Source organism: Cariama cristata, unplaced genomic scaffold (assembly GCF_000690535.1).
Source record: "Cariama cristata isolate BGI_N322 unplaced genomic scaffold, ASM69053v1 scaffold6738, whole genome shotgun sequence".
Lineage (NCBI taxonomy): Eukaryota > Metazoa > Chordata > Aves > Cariamiformes > Cariamidae > Cariama > Cariama cristata.
Window position 1 is genome coordinate 114482 of NW_009632862.1, and position 19050 is coordinate 133531.

Below are 19050 nucleotides of genomic sequence, written 5' to 3' on the forward strand. Positions count from 1 at the left end.
GGTTGGAAATATAGTGCTTTGGGAATGGATTGCATTATCAAGCTCGTGATTGTGCATTTTGACAAGAGCAGCCCTCAGATTGATACGGTAGCCAAAGGGCACTCTTCCTACTGCGAAGCCGTTTGTTTCCATCCAGAAAAGGGGGAGTAGAAGGGGAATTGATCCCCTCTGACAATCGATAGCGACTCCAGCCCAGGCTCTTCCACAAGAGGTCACTCCTCAGTGACAAAATTCCCAGGTGATGGCAAAAGGCAAACCACAAAGTGACCATGGCCAGAAAAAGCAACGCTGGGCTTAGCGGGAAGCGTGGAGTTGGTTTCATTGCCCATGACGTGACTGTCCTGACAGCTCTTGTAGTCCATACGCACAGTATGGTCTCTTGGTTTTTGGAGAGCTGAATGATTTCTGGGAACCGTGCAAAAAAACCTACCTCCCATGTGCCGTGACAGCATCTCTACTTTCCGTCTAACCCAGGTGCTTGGTTTCATGTGGTATAAAATTAGCGTGGCAGACCACCTACCAGCAGACCCAATTATAATTGGTACTAATTAGGAGGTTTTTTGGCAACCTTAGGAGAAAAAAAACCAAAAACCTACAGTCTGAATGATAACTAAATTACTTGGAAATTATGAAGTCTACCACTAATTTTAAAAATTATCAATTTAGAGCAACACTTATTTGCATAAAATGGAGTGGTGCTGCCAGGCAGTTTTCCTGCACCAAATGTATACATCTTCTAATGGGGGAGGTTGCAAGGGTGAAAAACGTGTTCTTGCTGACCCAACATTAGCTGCACAAATTAAATCAGTGAAATAGTTGGCATCGTAAAATAAAGAGTAATCTCTTTCCATGTATTTGAGAACAGGATCATGGTTTTATATATTTTGGTAATGTTCCCCAAGGCCATCCTTGGTTTCTTCTTAGCTCAAGAAAACTTCAATTAGAACATGAGTTGAATCCAAACTGGATGAGAAGTCACTGAAAAGCTGCGCGACCAAGAAGACGGACACTCTGTGAACTTTGGAAATTGAGCCTGACACTTTGAGCCCAATTTTCAATGAAATCAGTGTCTACAGCTCAAAAAGCATAACAGAGAATTACCATTTGTCCTTGTAGTGTAAGCAGAAGCAATTAGGATTAAACATAAAAACCAAATTCCTGCTACTAAGTCTCTAGGGGCAGTCTCGCCAGTCTTAAATTAAAGAGTAAATTACTGGCATACTTTGGTTGGAATATACCTGTCCTTTATATACTTGTGCTGCTAAAACCCGCAATGACATAGCAGTACCAAGTCTAAAACTGGACATTTTTTGCAGCCTTTAAAATGTAGAGAAGGTAAATATAAATGAGTCTGAACTGTCTGAATATTTCATTAAAGATCATCGGGGGGGGGGGGAGGGGTGGGCCGGCTAACACATCAGTTGCTCATCTTCTGTGTTAAACGGGAGGAGTTTCAAGCCATCTTTTAAAAATCTCCTTTGTTTGGATTTGGCATTGACAGTAGTCAATAATATAAGAGCACTGCTAAATTATAAAATTGTTAAACTTTGTAAGAACTTTATAAACACACTTGCAGATATTGCACATATCTTCTCTGTGCTCTGCAGTCAAACTGGACAATGAAACGACCACCTGTTAACTGCTAACAATGTGTCATTACCAGTTCTCATGCCTTTTTAAAGCAATTTTGGCTCTAGCTGCCGATAATTCTGGCTACGATACTTGTGTGAACATTAAGGGCACAGAAAGCCAAAGGCAGAAAACTGACAATACAGTTTGTGCTTAGACTACTAATAAGTAAGTGAATAATATGATTTTTCTAATTCCACATAATTACTTGATCTCAAGGGGCCAAAAAAAAGTTCTGAATACATATTTTAGAAGCAATCCAATCTACAGTATTTAAATGCAAGCTTCGATTCAGTGAGATTTCACAGCAGACATTTTCACATTTTTTAATAGTTTAAATAGCCTTCAACAAAACAGGGGTTATTCAGGATTCTCTAAGGTTTGAAAAGCAACGTAGACTAAGTCTCTGTCACTGCTCATAGTAACTTTTTCTGTTTTGTCTGACAAATTATCATTCAAAGATATGTGAGAAATCTAAATAAATAAATAAAAATTCCCCGAGCGCTGAGGCAGTTTATGGGAAGTTTGCTATTAGCTACGATAAGAGCAGAATCACACCCTCAAAACTTACCGTGCTCTCAGTCTTATTTTTCCCCCACCGAGAAATGCAACATAACACACAGTACAAAGATATTGGGACAATTTTTCACGAGCTACATTCAGGCTACTTTATATTTTATAACAGAAAGAAAAAAAAACCTCAAATCTCCAAGATAATAAGAAAACAACAACAACAAGCAGCTTTGGTCTGCAAAAAGAGACTGTGTAATGAATCTCTGTACTTGTGTGTGTGTGTGTGTGTGTGTACGCACGCACACATGTGCGCATGTATTTATGATTGTGTGGATAATTACCATTAAAAATAGCTAAGTTGGGTCTTTTTAATGCGACTCTTTTCTTAACATCTAAGGCTTTGATCCTGCACTGAAATGCATGCGGGCAAATTCCTACACAGCCCTTCGATACCTATAGGTATCTCATACCAGCATGCGAGTCTAAAGCTGTTACGGTGCTTACATTAGAAGCAGTATGTGAATCTCCTGCCAAACAAAGAAGAAAAACAAAGATTCAAGAGAGAGGATGAAACTAAAAAAAATGCTGAGTGAGCGATTCAGGGTCACCACCAGCTCCGGCATTGACTGCCCACAATATCATGAACGTCTCAGCACAAACTGGGAAAGGAAAGTCTCAGTGGGGTAAAGCACATCCCTGCTAGTTTTAGATCACTTTCTTTTCCAATCACATGGACAAAAATCAACCTCAATCCCTGGAATTTACCTTCTATAAAATTATAGATACATCACTGATTGTCGGCTACAGAGGATTTGTCAGGTCTTTCAGCAATTCAGTGTATAAATATACCACAGACAAAATTACTCTGGCAATTTGAGGTATTTTACTAAAATGGAAACAAAGCAACTGCAACAAACCACTAACATAGGACTTATGTTGCTTATTTTTAAAAACAAATGGCTAAAATAAATGTCTCTGCTCCTAAACAAATTTATTTTGCTTAGGAGAGAATGTCACCCTTTAAAAGTGTCGAGCTAGTAACTGTCTTTGCTTAAATGCAAGTTATGTATATCAGCACAGAACACATTCAGCTTTAAAATTCTCAGTGATCTTCCGTACATTCTGTATGTAATAAAAATTATCTTACCCTGTAATGGCATAGTTATTTAAAAAGGAAGAAAGAAAAAAAAGAAAAAAAATCAGAAAAGAAAAAAGCCTTACTTAAAGATTTTCTGTGTTCAGGCTTTGGTTCTTTGGATTCAGTGTCTAAGCTATTCAGTAATTCGATGCTGGAGGATCTTCTGAGTTTGAACTCCAAATTTCTTGATGTACAACTCCGTTCTTTTGGCTGGGAAAAGAATACATATATACAGACCTATGTGTATGCTTTTAATAAAATTATTATTTGAAAGAATGAAGCAAGAGATTACAGAATGCCAGTACAAAATCAGAAGCTAACAGACACACACAGAGCAATTGATGCAGTGAGTATATAATTTAAGGAAAGTGTAATGCAAAATTTGTCGTATGGGAGAGTTTTTATGGCCCTGACGGACTGATCTTAATTTCTCAGATAAATTCCCATTCAAGTGAGCAAAACAAAAGGCCTATTTCTTTAGGCTTTAGAGACCAAAATTATTTCCACATTGCAGGCTACTTCCAAATACTTGCAAAGAGGAAGGTTGTTTAAATTGCCTTTCTGGTTTAGATAGTTACAGTTAATATTCTTGCAAACACAATTGTTTCAAATTTGGGGTTGAATTCTGCTGGTCTAAGCTTAGGAAAGAGCGGGCGAACTTCTCTCTTGCTCTAATTCACGGGCATACAAAGTGACAGTTAGGGACCATTAACGGAGAAAAGAAGAAAAAAGAAGAAAAAAAAAAAAAGGAGATGACATTTTGGCTAATCACACATCTCTGTGGCATGTGGTCAGGTGAGATTTAGCCATCCCAACAGCCTGCAAAGCTGCAAGGCTTAAATCACTCATTCAAAGTTTTAAAACTGAAATAAATGACACATCTGAAACAGTCACTGAGTGCGTCGTGGTGGCATCCTGTCCTGCGCACACAGCAAAGGTAAACCTTCCCCAAAGGTAAACCTTCCCCAGGACAAGCCCTGCCCTCTGGTACCCCAACCATTTACAAGTTGTGCCCCAACAGCCACTGCTGCTGTGGTTCGCTGCACGCTCACAGCTGCTGATGCCACAACATTACCTTAGTTGCACTAAAAAAGAAAAAAAAAAAAATCAAGTGTATTAGATGTTTAGTTGAATAACAGGCCAAAATAAAAAAAAAAAAATAAATAAAAAAAGTGTTCTGAGTCTCCATGGAAAACTCCACCCCAAAATCTTCAGGAGGATATCAATATCCTCACACACCCAATGAAATGCACAATATGAAGACATACATCATCAGATCAAACTTTCCTTGGCTGATTATAGCCTCAGGGTAATATAATGTTTGTAGCTCTTTAAGGAAACAGTAGCCGTGTTCAGATTAACCCTTTCAAAGAGGCTGTCTCTGCCCGCTCTGCCAATTCCATTGCAGCAAAACCTCTGAAAAATGCAAGAAATGGGGATATTTTTCTCTCACCAGATTCTGCAGTGAACAAGAAAAGTCGGTGCCCTCTAAAAAAATAGGTTCTTGGATCAGGCAGGGATAGGAGGAAGATATTTGGAATTTGTACTGAGAGTGGCAAAAAAAGAAAGAAAAAGCTACAGCTGAATCTGGTTTGGTAATTAAAAACTGTTTTAATAAAACACAGCCCTGCTTACTTCTAGTAGAAAACCCCCAGCCTTCCTGGGAGAATAACAGCAATCAGTTACAAAGGAATATTATTTGCTAGTGTTATTCTTGTGAATAAGTAATACAAAAATTCATAAAAGGCTCAAATGTATTAATAGTTCTATTGAAGATTATATACTGTAGGCTGCATAAACAGAAAATGCAAAAATTCATTAGTTATTAAGTGCTTGTGTGCTTTTACAACCCTCAGCAAACCAATGTCCTTGTTATTTCAGAGAAATAAATGTAGCGTTCCGTTTCGAGGCAAGAATCAAATGACATTTTTGTTCAACAATCTTGTTTATCTGACATTTTTTAGTAGATTTGCATACATATTTTTATATCCTTCAGAGAAAGGAATGTCTAGCTAGCTGCTGACTGCCTAAAACCTGTAGACATGCCTAAGCAAATGAAGTTGAAATTGCTACATCTTAATTAATAAAGGTAACAGCCAAAACAAATACATACCAATCTGTCAATTGCATTTTTGATAGCGTGGAACCAATCCAATATGAGAAAGTCGATATCCGACTGGAGAAGGAACTCATTTCCTGACACTGTCGTGATCTGGGGAGGGCATGGGCACACACAGGTAAGTAAAGCACACACCAGACAGATGATTTTCTTCTGTTTTCTCTCCTACGCACCCAAATGCTTTTCCTTTGTACCACGAATTATCTCCTGGAGTGCTGAGTTACTGAGGAGTTTTCAACCTCTGTCTGAAAACTGTTTTGAATATGTCACAACAAACGAGATATTGTCTCAGCAATGCAACCACCGAACACAAATAGTGCAAAAATAATGGGAATGTGACAAAAGTTACGAAAAGCCAGGAAACTCAGTGTTACAAGACACAGTTCAAATGTAAATCAAAGCACCCTGAAAAGAAATGAATGCAATATGAGAATTAATTTCTGTTATTGTCAGTCTCCATTTCTGTTTTGGTAGTCTATTCTGGAATTTATACATTTATTATATACCTGTGATTCCAAAATCCACTTCCAAGCATTTTGGTAAAAATAATGTCAATCTTTTTCACATAAAAAAAAAAAAATTACCATCAAAGATGGCTGTAGCAGAGTAATTAGGAGCCCATTTATCATGAAAAAAAATCCCCAGTTTATCTGAATAGAAGTCGATTTACATTTTTGACCCACTCACTGGGAATATTTATCAAAAGAATATTCAATCCCCTGATAATGCTGTTTCACTGCCTAACAATATTTGGTGGAAATATGCATTCATTTTCTGTTGGTCTGAACTTCTGTAAACCACTGTGATCATAATGATACATCACTTTTTTTTCTTTTTTTACAGATATATATCTTTTCACCAGAGCAGATCGCCAGGTATTTTACACAGCAGGTCAAAACAACCATTTTACAGATGGCAAAACTGAGGCACAGAGCTGCGCAGTGTGTTGCTCCAGGATAATTCAGCAGAGCCCTGGTGCCTGTGGCCACGGATCATGATCCAGGGCACAGCAGTTCTGTGTGTTTGCAGACAAGTGAATGCAGGGCTCCATCTTCACCACATTTTGCAATGGGCAGAAGCTTATCCTGCTCAGCTCCCGCCAGCTCTGAAACCAAAGCTTTTTTTTTTTTGTTGTTGTTGTTGTTAAGAATTGCCTGTGCAAAACTCTGTAGCATCCACAAGTGGGAATTGCACATTTGGGTTTCAGTGTTTTGGGGATGCAGGTTTAGTCTGAATGCTTATTGGGGCATGGCATTATTCAGGACCAAAACTTTTTCAGGTATTTTTCAGCGAACAGCTGAACACAGTGAACAACAGAGATTTCTTCTGACCAAAAGCGTGAGGAAAAGCAGAGCAAAGCCATTAAGACCTGGCACAGCCTTCTCATGTAAATCCATCAACCTGAAGTGCTACTGTTCCACTGCATCTGCCCCATGTCAAGAGTTTGTACTAAAACATAAAAAACCCAACACATCCTCACCAGTCAGGGTGCTTCCCACATCTTTCTTAAAACCAAAACACTACCAGGAAAAAAAAAAAAAAAAAAAAAAAAAAAAAAACAAAAAAAAAAAAAAAAAAAAAAAAAGGACAAAACAGCTTAATGTTTTATTAATTGTTCTATAACCCTCCCTTTATTGAGGAAATGCCTGTAAGGAAGGTTTCCAAAGTCATCAGCATTAAGGAAAATCCCATCAGCGCAGCTCCAGCGGAGACATCCTGTGAGAGCGCTGCGGAGAATGTGGGAATGGTCCCCTGGCGTGGGCTCGGAGGCTGCCCAGCTCCAGATGTTCATCCCGTCCCGTCCGTACCCGTCAGGAGCAGACGGACCTCCAGCCATGCCCCTCTGCGCATGGGAGAGTCATTCATTGGGGAAATTTTAATTCCCTTCTTAGTCCACAGCCATCATGTTAATCACTATTCACACACTCATTGTTCCCTTTATCAAAAATAATAGTAAAAAAAAAAAAGTCAAAATTGAACTTAAGGTGAGCAGTTGAAAGAACTGACCTCTAGTTCTGTGCCCGGCTCAAACGGCAAGGTTCAGGTTCAAAATGTATTATGTTATATCACAATTTATTAATGTATACATGCAGATATGAATTAGACTAAACACAGGCAACAATTCAGCCTAATGCCTCTCTCCCAGTATAAACAAATCATTATTAAAATTATAAAATGGAGTAACATTTTCAAAGTAAGAGCAACATATATAATTAGATTTACTGTATTCTGAAGGCTTAAAAAGGACACAACATAGTTCAGTTTTCTGTTCAGTAAATTCAGGCTTTATGAAAATACAAGTGTTCAGCACTGCATAAACATTCACACTGTATGATATGCAAAAGAGATACTCCATTGCTAACAAGACCAAAGCAAAATACATGTCGAAAGTTTCTTTGACTGAATGTGTTATTTTGCTAATCATACATTATCAGTGGTTTATGAGCAAATCTGTAAAAACAGATCATAGAACGGAGGGAAGAGAATTCATTTAAAATATACTTTCTGCAAGATATAGTTCAAGTCTTTTTCTTTCTTTCCTCAGACTAATCTTTAGAGTAACTAGACAGTTTCAAGAAGACTGCTGCTGCTCTCTACAGTTTAAATGCATCCACTCCTTAATTACAGTCAGTAATTGACTTTGTTCTGCTCCATTCCAGTCATTCACAGGCAAGCAGTTCCAAAGGCTTTGGCTGGTAAATCCCATTTAATGTGCAGGTTTCCTATCCCACTTTTATATATTACCTCCTTAGGATTTCTGATAAATGGTTCTTGGAAGGGATTGCTAAACCATATTTGCACTTTGAACAATCGAATTTTCAACACCCTTGGGAAAAGACATCAGTAAAGAATGCTAGCTTTGACTAAACCTTGTGATTGAACAATTTATGATCACAGCCCTAAATGATGTATAACTAACAACAAGCACAAATTGTTCAATATTAAGGCGTGCTAACACACCGTCCCTGTATCAGGCACTGCTGAAATAAATAGAGGACTGGAGAAACAAATGAAAGACAAATCTAAAAAAAAAAAAAAAAGAAAATGAAGTGCTCTAGATAGAGCTGCCAGTCTCCATTGTGCCAGGTACTTCACTTATTTACGTATTTCCTGAAATCCCACTCTCTTTGCCATCAGTTTTGCAAAGGCTACAGTCTGGAATTAGCATTACCTTACCATGCAGAATTATGATGCTGCTGTTGGCAATAAATACCCACATGGAATGACAACTGACATTAACCCTCTTATTTGCACAGTGTGCCCTTTAGGTTGCTTATAGAAGAGCCAGGATGTCTGGATTCTCTCTTTCTTGCTCTAGCACCTTGGAAAAATCACTTCAAAGGCTGGATCCACTCACATGGTAGTTTTACAATGAACTGTAGTACAGTCCTGCTGTTAAGCATTGATCCTCTGAAAATATTGGCTCACCGCAGGTAAATGTGTGTTAAATTCAGTACACTGCTGGGCTGCCAACAAAGCGTGGGAAGCAGGGGCAGGTGTGAAACACTTTTTATGATATTCTACTTGTGGCTTATTAAGGGTTTCTCTTGTCACCTTATAAAGCTGCAAATGGAGGGGTGAGCTTCTTTTGCATGTCACCATAATGATGTATGAAGGTTGTGTTCAACAAGATCCTATGTTATTAAACAAAAAGATACCTGTGCAGCTCCAGGAAATATGGGACACTATCAAATTAATACCATTACCATTTTATAATACATAAATACCTTGGATCCTACTTAGGATCTTGAAAACTCTTTAAAATCCTAAAAATCATACATTTTTCCTGTGCTAGGTTGTGCTCTGGGACATGCTATCGTGCCATGCATGGCTGTGTTCCTGCAGGACTTCCAACCCTTTACAGATCACCTAGATCATCCTTTAGAACATGTCTCAGAGATTCTTCGCTCTCATGGACTACCTATGCCAATGGAAAATGGGAGATAAAAGCCAGAAAAGTACCAAGGGATAAGCCCAGGGTCTTCTGTTCATAGTCTTTCTGCAAACTTTGGGCTAGGGACTACTGCACTGCTATGAAAAAAGTCTCCTTCAGTTCTTTACCAATATAAACTTCTGTAGATACATTCATTTCTTACATTTATTTTAGCTGCAGAACAGGGATGGAAGCAATTTTAGCAATCCTACTGATAGGCACTCTATGGAGATATGGAAAAGGGCGATAAATTCAGACAGCAAAACAAAAATACAAAACCGTATTATTGATTCGCTCACTTCAAAGTGTACTTATGCATCTCTGGTGGCTATAACTATTATTTACAGCGATGAACTATTTTCAGACAATGCCAAGAACAAACTTTCATACAGGAAGTGAAGAATCCTATGGGGAAGGAAAAATGCATCAAAAAAATCTTCACAGTCTGTACCCTGCAGCAAAAGGAAACAGAGCGATCTGCTTGGAAAGCGTATGGCTCCCATATAGCTCACGTATGGCCACCAAGAAACCACCACACAGTCCTTATCTCAGCTAAATACTGAAACCAGCCATTGTTCAACTCCCTCTAAACGTGGGACCTCCGGAAAAAATGCTGGACTATTGGGGTAACGCTTCACATAACCTACTGCAAAGGTTCAACGTTGGATTATGGGACACTTCTGGACCGTGGAAACCCCACCAGATGCTAATCCAGTGCAGAATCCAGTGCAGAAAACCTAAATTTTGATATCACCTGGGACTCCCACGGCTTGCGGTGAACACTAAGTGATTTAAACTTGGATTGACAGATACCTCTGCGTGCAGAAATTCAGTAAAATGTGTTCCTCTTGTTGCACTGTGCATTGGGATTGCTGCCCTTGATATGCGTAGGAAAAAAGGAAATGTGAGTCACTGGAGCATTTCTAGCTCAAAAGCTGACACTTCCCCCTTCCCACTGCTCCCTTCATCTCACCTTGCTCTCTCACAAGGTGATTTTTTTTCCTGATCGTGTTACTCATCCTGTTTCCCCATAATGAAGAGGACTCTAGACTTTTCCCTCTGTTTTCCTGAGATATCTTTGCAGGATGGGATCTAGCCGTCCAACCCATGTAACACAGGACACACCACTCTCCATCTGCACAGCAGCCACCAGCACTGGGACAGAAAAGGCGGGAAGAGAGTCAAAAAGAAAGGGAAAAATAAATAAAGACAGAAGACTAGGAATTTTCTCACTCTTTCTAAATATTCTTTAAAAACAAAAAAAGAATATCATTACGATATAATATAGCTTAAGAATAAACACATAAAACATAGATACTCGTGTGTCCACACCCACAGTAGAAGTAGAATTAATTAAAGTTGGGAGACACTATGTTCCTTAGTGGTTTAATTAACTGGATTTGAATTTAACAGGGACAGAGATATGTAAGTTTTTAAAAACATGTCAAAAGTCTAACTACATTTCTGGAAACTGATCTTAAATTCCTTCTCACAGATAATCCAGTCTCTTGGCCATGTTTATGCTGAATGACTGAGCAGCAGAAAGGATAAATAAAATATCTCTATGTGCTGTACCATAGTGAACTGAGTCTAACATTGAAGAAATGCAAATAAAAGAAAACAAAAGGATCAATATTGAGATACATTATATTCATACTGCATTACATATCCATTATACGATTCAGCCTATCAAACAGAGGTAGTCATGGTTATGCTGATAGTTAAATTACTTAAAGGACTCTAAGATGTTTATGACTACCAAAGAAATTTCATTATCAAGCAGATTGTCTGTCTCATATTACAGTCTGGCTTTACCAATCTAGCAGTCCTTTGGATGTCGAGCAAAGTTAACATTGAAGTGATGGGGAAATATCAGCTTGAAAGAAAAGGTCTTCAACCAATCTTTCAAAAAAAATGATATTTGTTAAAAAATTTTGTGAGAAAGTATCTGCCTTGTGTTCCCAATGTTGTTAGATGTTAAGTAAATATATGCTGATTGCAAAAAAGTTGCTTTGGCAACTCTCTTATTAAAATGCATTTGTAACCCCCATCTGTCATGAAAGTTTTGAAAAGTTTGTTTACTTTGGATAGCCGCCTTATCCAGGGTTACCCCAGCATACAATGATAGCAGTCTTCAGAAGTTGTGTGAGGAACAAGCCACTGGGGATCCATTTTTGTTTTAATTGGCACACACAAACACTTTTCTGGTCTGTCAAAAAGATCAAGCTAATATGCATGGCGGGTGTTATATTCTCAGCTTTTGGGAGTAGTAAAGCTCCCTTTATTTAAGTAATTTAAATGATAGACTGCAAAAACTTTGCAAGTCAGAAAAATGTTTTATACTTTCTTTGGGAATATTTGTTTTAAGAAACAGAAAATGTTCTACATATCTAAAGATGTTGAACCTTATGTTATAATTACCCTGTTTCTTCTGACTCTGTAAAAATTACTGTGAAAACCAAGCATTGCAAAGAGGCAACAAACAGATCCTGTGTTTTCACAACTTCTGCAATATTAACAATTGTAAGACCAATTGCTGTCAGATGTTTATAAGATATGCCTGCAATTGTGTTGCCTTGTGGTGTGACTGATTTGCACATCCATTCTCTGGGAACCTTCATGGAGTCATCGTATCAAAGCAACATGCTCATATACAATAAGTTGTTTTCTAGTGAAATTAACCTAGTGTTTGGGGTATACACATCAATGGCTGTGAAGTGGACTCAACAGTCTGAAGTCTGAGGTCAAACTTCCAAGAAAAAAAAGATTTTTAAATGCAACTCTATAGTACCAGTAATGAACAAATCATCTTTTTGCCCGGTAAATTCCTAGAAGTGAGTCCTTCAGCATAATTTAAAAATAAAATAATGAACTCTGGGACTATTACGAAGAAGAAGAAAAAAGTCTTTGAGCCTAATGTTTCCCTTCTGCTGTGAAACGAACTCATAGTATATACCAGTTTCTATTGAATTACATTAATACCAGCAAGGTGAGAATCAGGTCTTCTCTCTGCATTATAAGGCAAATCTTTTCCTTTCCTTTCTGGCTGTGAAGAATCTCAGTTGCAGAAGAAGTGATTTATATAACTTGTAGGGAAGATGTTGAACAAATAGGAGGTCACAATCAAAGCTGATTAGGCCTTGAGAGACCAAAACTCCTCCTTGGATCTGAAGAGTTGCTCAGGTTGGAGGTCCGCAAAACCACCTTGAAGGGGGAAAGGTCCAGCGCTCTGCCAGGGCTATGGGCATTCTTTCCCTGATTTCAGGGAAGACCTTATCGTTCCCCCTTTTTCATCCACCAGTCCAGGTTTGATTTCTTGCTGCCTTTGGAGATGTGTGAAAAGAAAGCACATGCTGTTTGAGCAAAGGGAAAGGTACGGAAGAGGAATTACTTTCTGCTAGGCATCCAAGGAACGTGCTGGGAGGAAGTATTCCTTGCTGATGTGCTATGCTGGTATTGTGCCCCATGCGAGACACTTTCGGACTGCTTGGATTGGCCTCTGAAAAACAGAGATTTCCTTCAGAGGGCAAAGAGCAAAAGGAAAATGTGAGCCAGGCAGCAGATGACCATCTTGGATGTCAGATACCTGCGTGCAGCCTCCCAGATAGCCGCTGCCTGTACTATCCTCTGCTCCAGCCCCGTGGATGCACTGCGTTTGCCATAGGAGCGGGATGGATGGACTTCTGCCAGCCATTAAGCCAAAGTTAGGGGAGATGGAAGTCACCAGACTTGGGAAGTGAGAAAGAAATACTCTCAAAACTGACTCAAAGCAGAGAAGCAAGAGATAATAATTAAGACACAACTCAGTCGTGTCTGTGTGTAGCGGGAAGTAGGGGAATAGACAATTGCACATTTTGTCCACAGATGAAGACTAAAGGCAATGTATGAATACCTACTGCAAGCTACTTTTCTCCTTGGGGTAATATTTTATTGTTATTGCCTTTACAATCTGAAGCCGTATATTACACAGCCACACACAGAGATATTGGCAATGGTTTCTTAGAGAAAGTCCCGTCTTTCTTAGTTTTACCAGCTGGACAATACCTAGTGATGAATGGTCCTCTTGTCCAATTTTATATGCATGTTATAACACTTTATGATATATGTGAGCTAGCCTCAACATGATAAGTCCTTGTAACAAACAAAAATATCAAAGGGAGAATGAATGCTCTACTTTCAGTACAAGCAAAGATATATATTTAAAATATGTATGTGCTATGTGTAAAGATTTCATTTCGTTGACTCTTATTTTAGCCAGAAATTTATTCATCAGTAGCAGAGCATTTTACAGCTACATTATTTGCAGGCAGAAGCCGGTACTGGCTTTTAGTATTTCATTTACTGACACGTCTCCTATTAATAAGTGCTGAGATTGCACAATAAGAAAAAGGAGACGTTGTTATAAGTATCTTTATACTTATAGTAACGTATTTGGCCATGATTATAAGTGTTTATAAAACATTCAAGAATCGTTCCTTGTCTACTTACACTAATGAGAACACCTGTTAACTTTAGAGCTGCATAGACTTATTTGCATTGAATTCAGGTTTTTGCATACTGTACATCACTTTTTGAAACAATTAGATGTTTACAGAGAAATACAGCTAAAAGAAGAACAGCAGCTTGAATGCCCTCCAGCCCGAGTCAATGCTAATCCTGGTTTGCGTGAAAAGCAGAAATCTGCTGAATTATAATACTGACAGAAATTCAGTTAGCAGTGAACAAAGGTGTACCTGCAAATCCTCTGATAGCAGATGTTACTTGTGGGGATTGATACCCGCCGTTGAATAAAGCGTCTCTTAGAGATGAAACAGCACTACTGAATGGGATTTTTCATTGTTATATTTAACATTTTCTTTTTGTTTGGATGTTTTCTTGTTCTTTTTCCTTTTTCCTTTTTTTTTTGGTGACTCTAAACCTCTCTGTGTACTGAGCGTGTAGAACATGCGGTCATTTTCCAAAATAGCTGTTTACATTATTTTATTAACTTGCCAAAGGCCAATACAACAACACAAGAATCCTCCCTACTGCTAGAGATCCAAAACACCATCTCTGCAGTAGAGGGTTTTGTGGCCTGGGGCAAGGAGGCGGGAGGTCCCTTTCTCTAAAAACAGGTCTACTGAACGGTAAGTGTAATATCCTGCTGCTACATGACCATGCCAGCTATTGTTTAATAACAATGTAAAACGTCAAAGTTGGTCCATGATCTGAACATATACTCTGCCAGCTGTGTCAAGTTCCTAAGTGTTGCAGGCAGAAAAATATGATGGTTATTATCTTCCATTGCATGCAGGGAGCAAACAATGCATAACATCTTTGGTTTGCTCTTTCCATCTTTATTTGTACGTAAATATTAGGAAAAGCTCAACAGGATGAAAAATGTTTTGAATAAGGCTATTATATCCATTTAAGAAAACAAACACTTCCAACTACAGCAACTGAAATTATTTCTATTTTAAAAATTATATAGTGTTTTAATGAAAATCATGCTGTTGCGATTTAGGACAAAGATGAATACATTTTGTCACCTATCTGAACTCTAGTTTCCAAAGAGTCACAACCTTGTTAGAAAACTCCATGGTTGATCCCATACATACAGTTCTTAACTGAGTGCAGAAGTATATGGATATTTCAAACACAGTTCCTAAAAGGCTAAAAGACTATGAACCTTTGTTACACAGTTGTGGTTCTGTTGTGTTTTTTTTCTTTTGGGGATGAAATTATTTTATATAATGAGCAGCATCACAATACAGTTAGTATGAAGACGTTTTATTCAGAGAATAATATCTTCTAATTTTTGAAATTAGAAATTCTTGTAATCTGAAAAAACTGGAACTTTGTATGTCTCCAAATTCTTGTGATAGTTTCAAACCAGTTTTCAAATGTTGGAGTGTTCCAGGATTTTTCTTTAGACATTCTGGAACTGCACTGACAGCACTGGAAATGCACCGGCCTTTAAATTTATTAGCTACTCTACATAGTAGTGTAGTAATGACAGAAGGTTACTCAAAATGTTATTTAAAAATATCACATAACCAAAACATCAAATTATCTTTTCACAATAGGTGTCTAAGGGGCACCTTTCTAGGGAAGAAGAGTATAGTTCCGAACTCAGTGAATTTCTTACAGTAACTGAATTTAGTCATCTAGTGGTAACTGGGTGAAAGACTACTGAAATATTTGACTATGTAGCTCACGAACAAGACGAACTACTTTAACCAATTCTGTAACGTATTAGTTTGTAAGAAATATGGTGAAATTAGAAAAAAAAAACAAAAAGAAACATGTGCCTCCTTTCTAGATCTTTGAGTTTCTGGTATGCACTGGGATATACCAAATACCAAACATTAAAAGCAATTATTTTAAAAATATATATAGTATCTGAATTTTTTAATAATGTAGGCTTTTCTCATGTATTAGAACATGATGTACACTTTGACATCTGTCAGTCAAGCTTCTGGCTATCACACTGGACAATCTGGGGGCATGCAACACAATGTGATGTGGCATGCAAAAAATTGAAAAACTCCATTTTTCCAAAATAAAAATCACATCTTCTAGTTTTAAATAGAGAGAATGATTGTAAAATATTTGGCCATCAAGACTGTAAAGATTGAGGTTGGATAATCAATAACATTTGTGGTTGAATTACCCACTGATAACAAGTAATTTCCTGCTATTCGTGAGAGGAATTGGGAAGTGGTTTTGGGGAATTTGGCAGACTCCCTCTCTCTTTTCTAAATACGCTGTGTCTGAAAGGCTGATATTCTTTTCTATTGCAAGCTTTAGGCGAATGCAGGTTTGGGGTGACAGCTCATTCAGGAACTTAGGGATCTAAATATAAGAGATGCTAAAAATATGCAAAATTGTCAAGCACAGGAATGGCTGGGTATTTGGGTTTTGAGTCCTCCATGCCATCATCAGAAGACCATATTTATCTGGAGCCCTGCAACACCGTGATTGTTGCTCCACTTCTTGTCACTAATAAATGTACAGTACACATGACAGGGAAATAAATAGAGTGTTTTAAAATGCATTGTGGCCTCCTTGTCCAAAGATGTCATCATTACATATTAATTCAAGCACTGTGGATGTGCCAGGAGACTCGTGCTTATCCAGCAACACAAACTGCAGAAACAGAAGGGCTGTTACCAGAGCATCTCCCCCCAGATCCCTGACCCACACGTTCCTTGCCCTTCCCACCGTGTTGCTAGAGATACCAGGTATGCTATCATTCTCATCGAACTAAACGGCACATGACAACTCAAAAGCAACATCCAGTTGGTAACGTACACTTTAAACTGTGAGACAAAATGGAAAGTCTTAAGGAAACTGGGATTTCAGACTTTATTTTCTGAAAGTGTTATGTTACCCTGTATTACAATTCCATCCATGACCTAATCCTTGCACCATTCTCCTGCCACTGAAATAATTAAGAACGTTATCAGATTCTTGACACTGACAAAGGAAACTGAGAAGTTAATTCCCAGTGATTTGGGGCACTAACTCATTAGACCAGAGCTGGAAGAGCTGACACTCTCTCTCTTACTCGTGTCTATGAGCAGAGACGTGTAAACGAGTTTGAACTATAAACAGAACCAATTACATTAACATTTCCCAATGCTTTCAAGAATAAGACTACAAGCTTTTGTTTGTTTTGCAAAACCATGATCCGCTATGCTAATAAGTCTAAAATTTGATTAAAAGAAAAACATTCAAAGCAGAACCTGGCAGTACAGCTTCTTATGTGCTTTTCTTTCATCTGCTGGAACACGGTAGCCCTGATTCAGCAAGGTACTTCATTAAGCAATATGCAACTTTCAGAATATGAGTACTTGGGCTGTTTTCAGTCACAAGAGTGAAATGAGCAAATCAGTCAAGAGTAAAAATAGCAGAAAAGTTATATTTATTCACAGAGTGAATATTTCAGGGAACAAAAGATATGTTAGTGACAGTCAGCAAGAGCTGCATGTAAATTAACAGCAGAACCACAAGCAACAAAGTTAGCTATCACTTATAAGCCTAACAGCAAAAGAAAGCTATACCTTCTAGCCCAACTGAGAAAAGAGAATACCTTCTCAAAGAATTAGAGGTGGGAAAAAAACAAAAACAACAACAAAAAACCCACCACCTATCAATTCTTTCACTACTAGCAGCAAATCCAAGCTAGTAACCTTATCCACCTACTTGAAGAACACAGTATCAGAAAAACCTTTGGCTATACTGGTCTAAGCACAGCCAGATCACCTTGAAAAAATGAGAGAAAAATAATAACTACGTAATAAATTATACCTAGTTTTCAGCTAAACTCTGGGTCTTCAATTGCCAACAATCCCCACAACTGACTCCTTTCTTTCTCAGAACAGATGAACTGATTCTCCATCAGAGCCAAGCTCATAATGTCTAAGATTAAGTAGAAGTCACTCACTTAGAAGATGACCTTACAAAGAATTAAGTCATAAATTAGATACTGCCAGAACCTGAAAATTAAAAGAAAAAAAAATTGCTGAGATCTTTAGGTGTTTAGAAATTCAATTATACCATTTCATCTCTTATTGAAATGCAAACACGCAGGCTGAAAGCACAGAAATACACCATATCTAAACTAATACGAAATACTAAAGTAGGTGAATATTTATCAAAACTCTCACTTAACAAAGAAAGAGCACTGATACCCATATTATTCAGGAAAGCTGCTTTTATTGCAGGAGAGAACAGGATCTCAGTTTCACGCTTAACTCTGAATGATAACTCATTCCCATTTTTCACTGCTTTTGCTCGATGACAGGTCATTCACCTCATTACTGTCATGTGTTACAAAAATTAGCAACCAAGCAATTGAATCTAGATCAGTTCCTATGTTTGAACTTGCTCATTTGCCTATACGCTCTATTTCCTACCAGAAATCCATTTACTGCATCACAGGACCAACTTCACAGCCGACATGGAGCAAGAGAGACGGAGAACCTTGTGAATTTTCCCAATGTATCAGACTTACAGAAACACCTGTGCTAAATAACTTTGTGCTGAGCTACTGTGAAAAGCTGCAGTGTTAAATAGCAATCACAGTTTCTGATTTTTCACTGAGCTGGTTACTCTTCTGCTGGAGTCCTCCGAGCTGTCGTACAGAGTTTGAATGGTACCCATTATAATCTTGTTGCCTTTCTTTTTATTTACACTGTTAAAGTCATGAATTTCTTTATTTATCTGGAAGTATCATTACATCAATACAGTAGGAGTTGAGCAGTGCCTGATAAAGTTGAAAAAAAATCTGTTTATAAATGCCTTTCGTTTCAGAATTGGAACCGTTCATTCACTGACTACTATAAGATGATGAGAGGGGTTGAGGAAAATCTTCTAAGGCATTTAATTTGATACAGGTTTAAAAGTGTTATTTCTCTTCTTTAAAAAGATCCCAAATACAGTATGTAAGCACAAAAGTACTGTAAAATTAAATAAACTTAGAAAGTTGCTACCGATCCATCCCTTATTAAGGGTTGTGGCATTTATGTGAGGAAAAAGCTCTGATTTCCATTTTACAAGGAAACAATGCCCTTAAATCTACACAAGCACTTAAAAAAGATGCATTTGCATGCATACAGAGCTCATTATAGACTTTAAGTGTGTTAATGATTAGATGGAAAACTTGTTCAAACAAATTATTGACTCTGGTAGTGAAGATCAGAGAGACGGTAAAGCTACTGCAAGCAGGTAGGG

The 19050-nt window shown here is 37.9% G+C and overlaps 1 protein-coding gene across 1 annotated transcript in view; it reads right to left on the minus strand.

The window, feature by feature from the left end:
* ARHGAP15 (Rho GTPase activating protein 15) overlaps positions 1-19050 on the minus strand; it is a gene marked incomplete at both ends in the record, with an annotated part of 224747 nt that overhangs the window by 96400 nt on the left and 109297 nt on the right. The window contains 2 exons of the mRNA XM_009706536.1: positions 3364-3490; positions 5394-5492. Coding sequence (XP_009704838.1) covers positions 3364-3490; positions 5394-5492 — 226 coding nt within the window. The remainder of the gene's footprint in view (positions 1-3363; positions 3491-5393; positions 5493-19050) is intronic.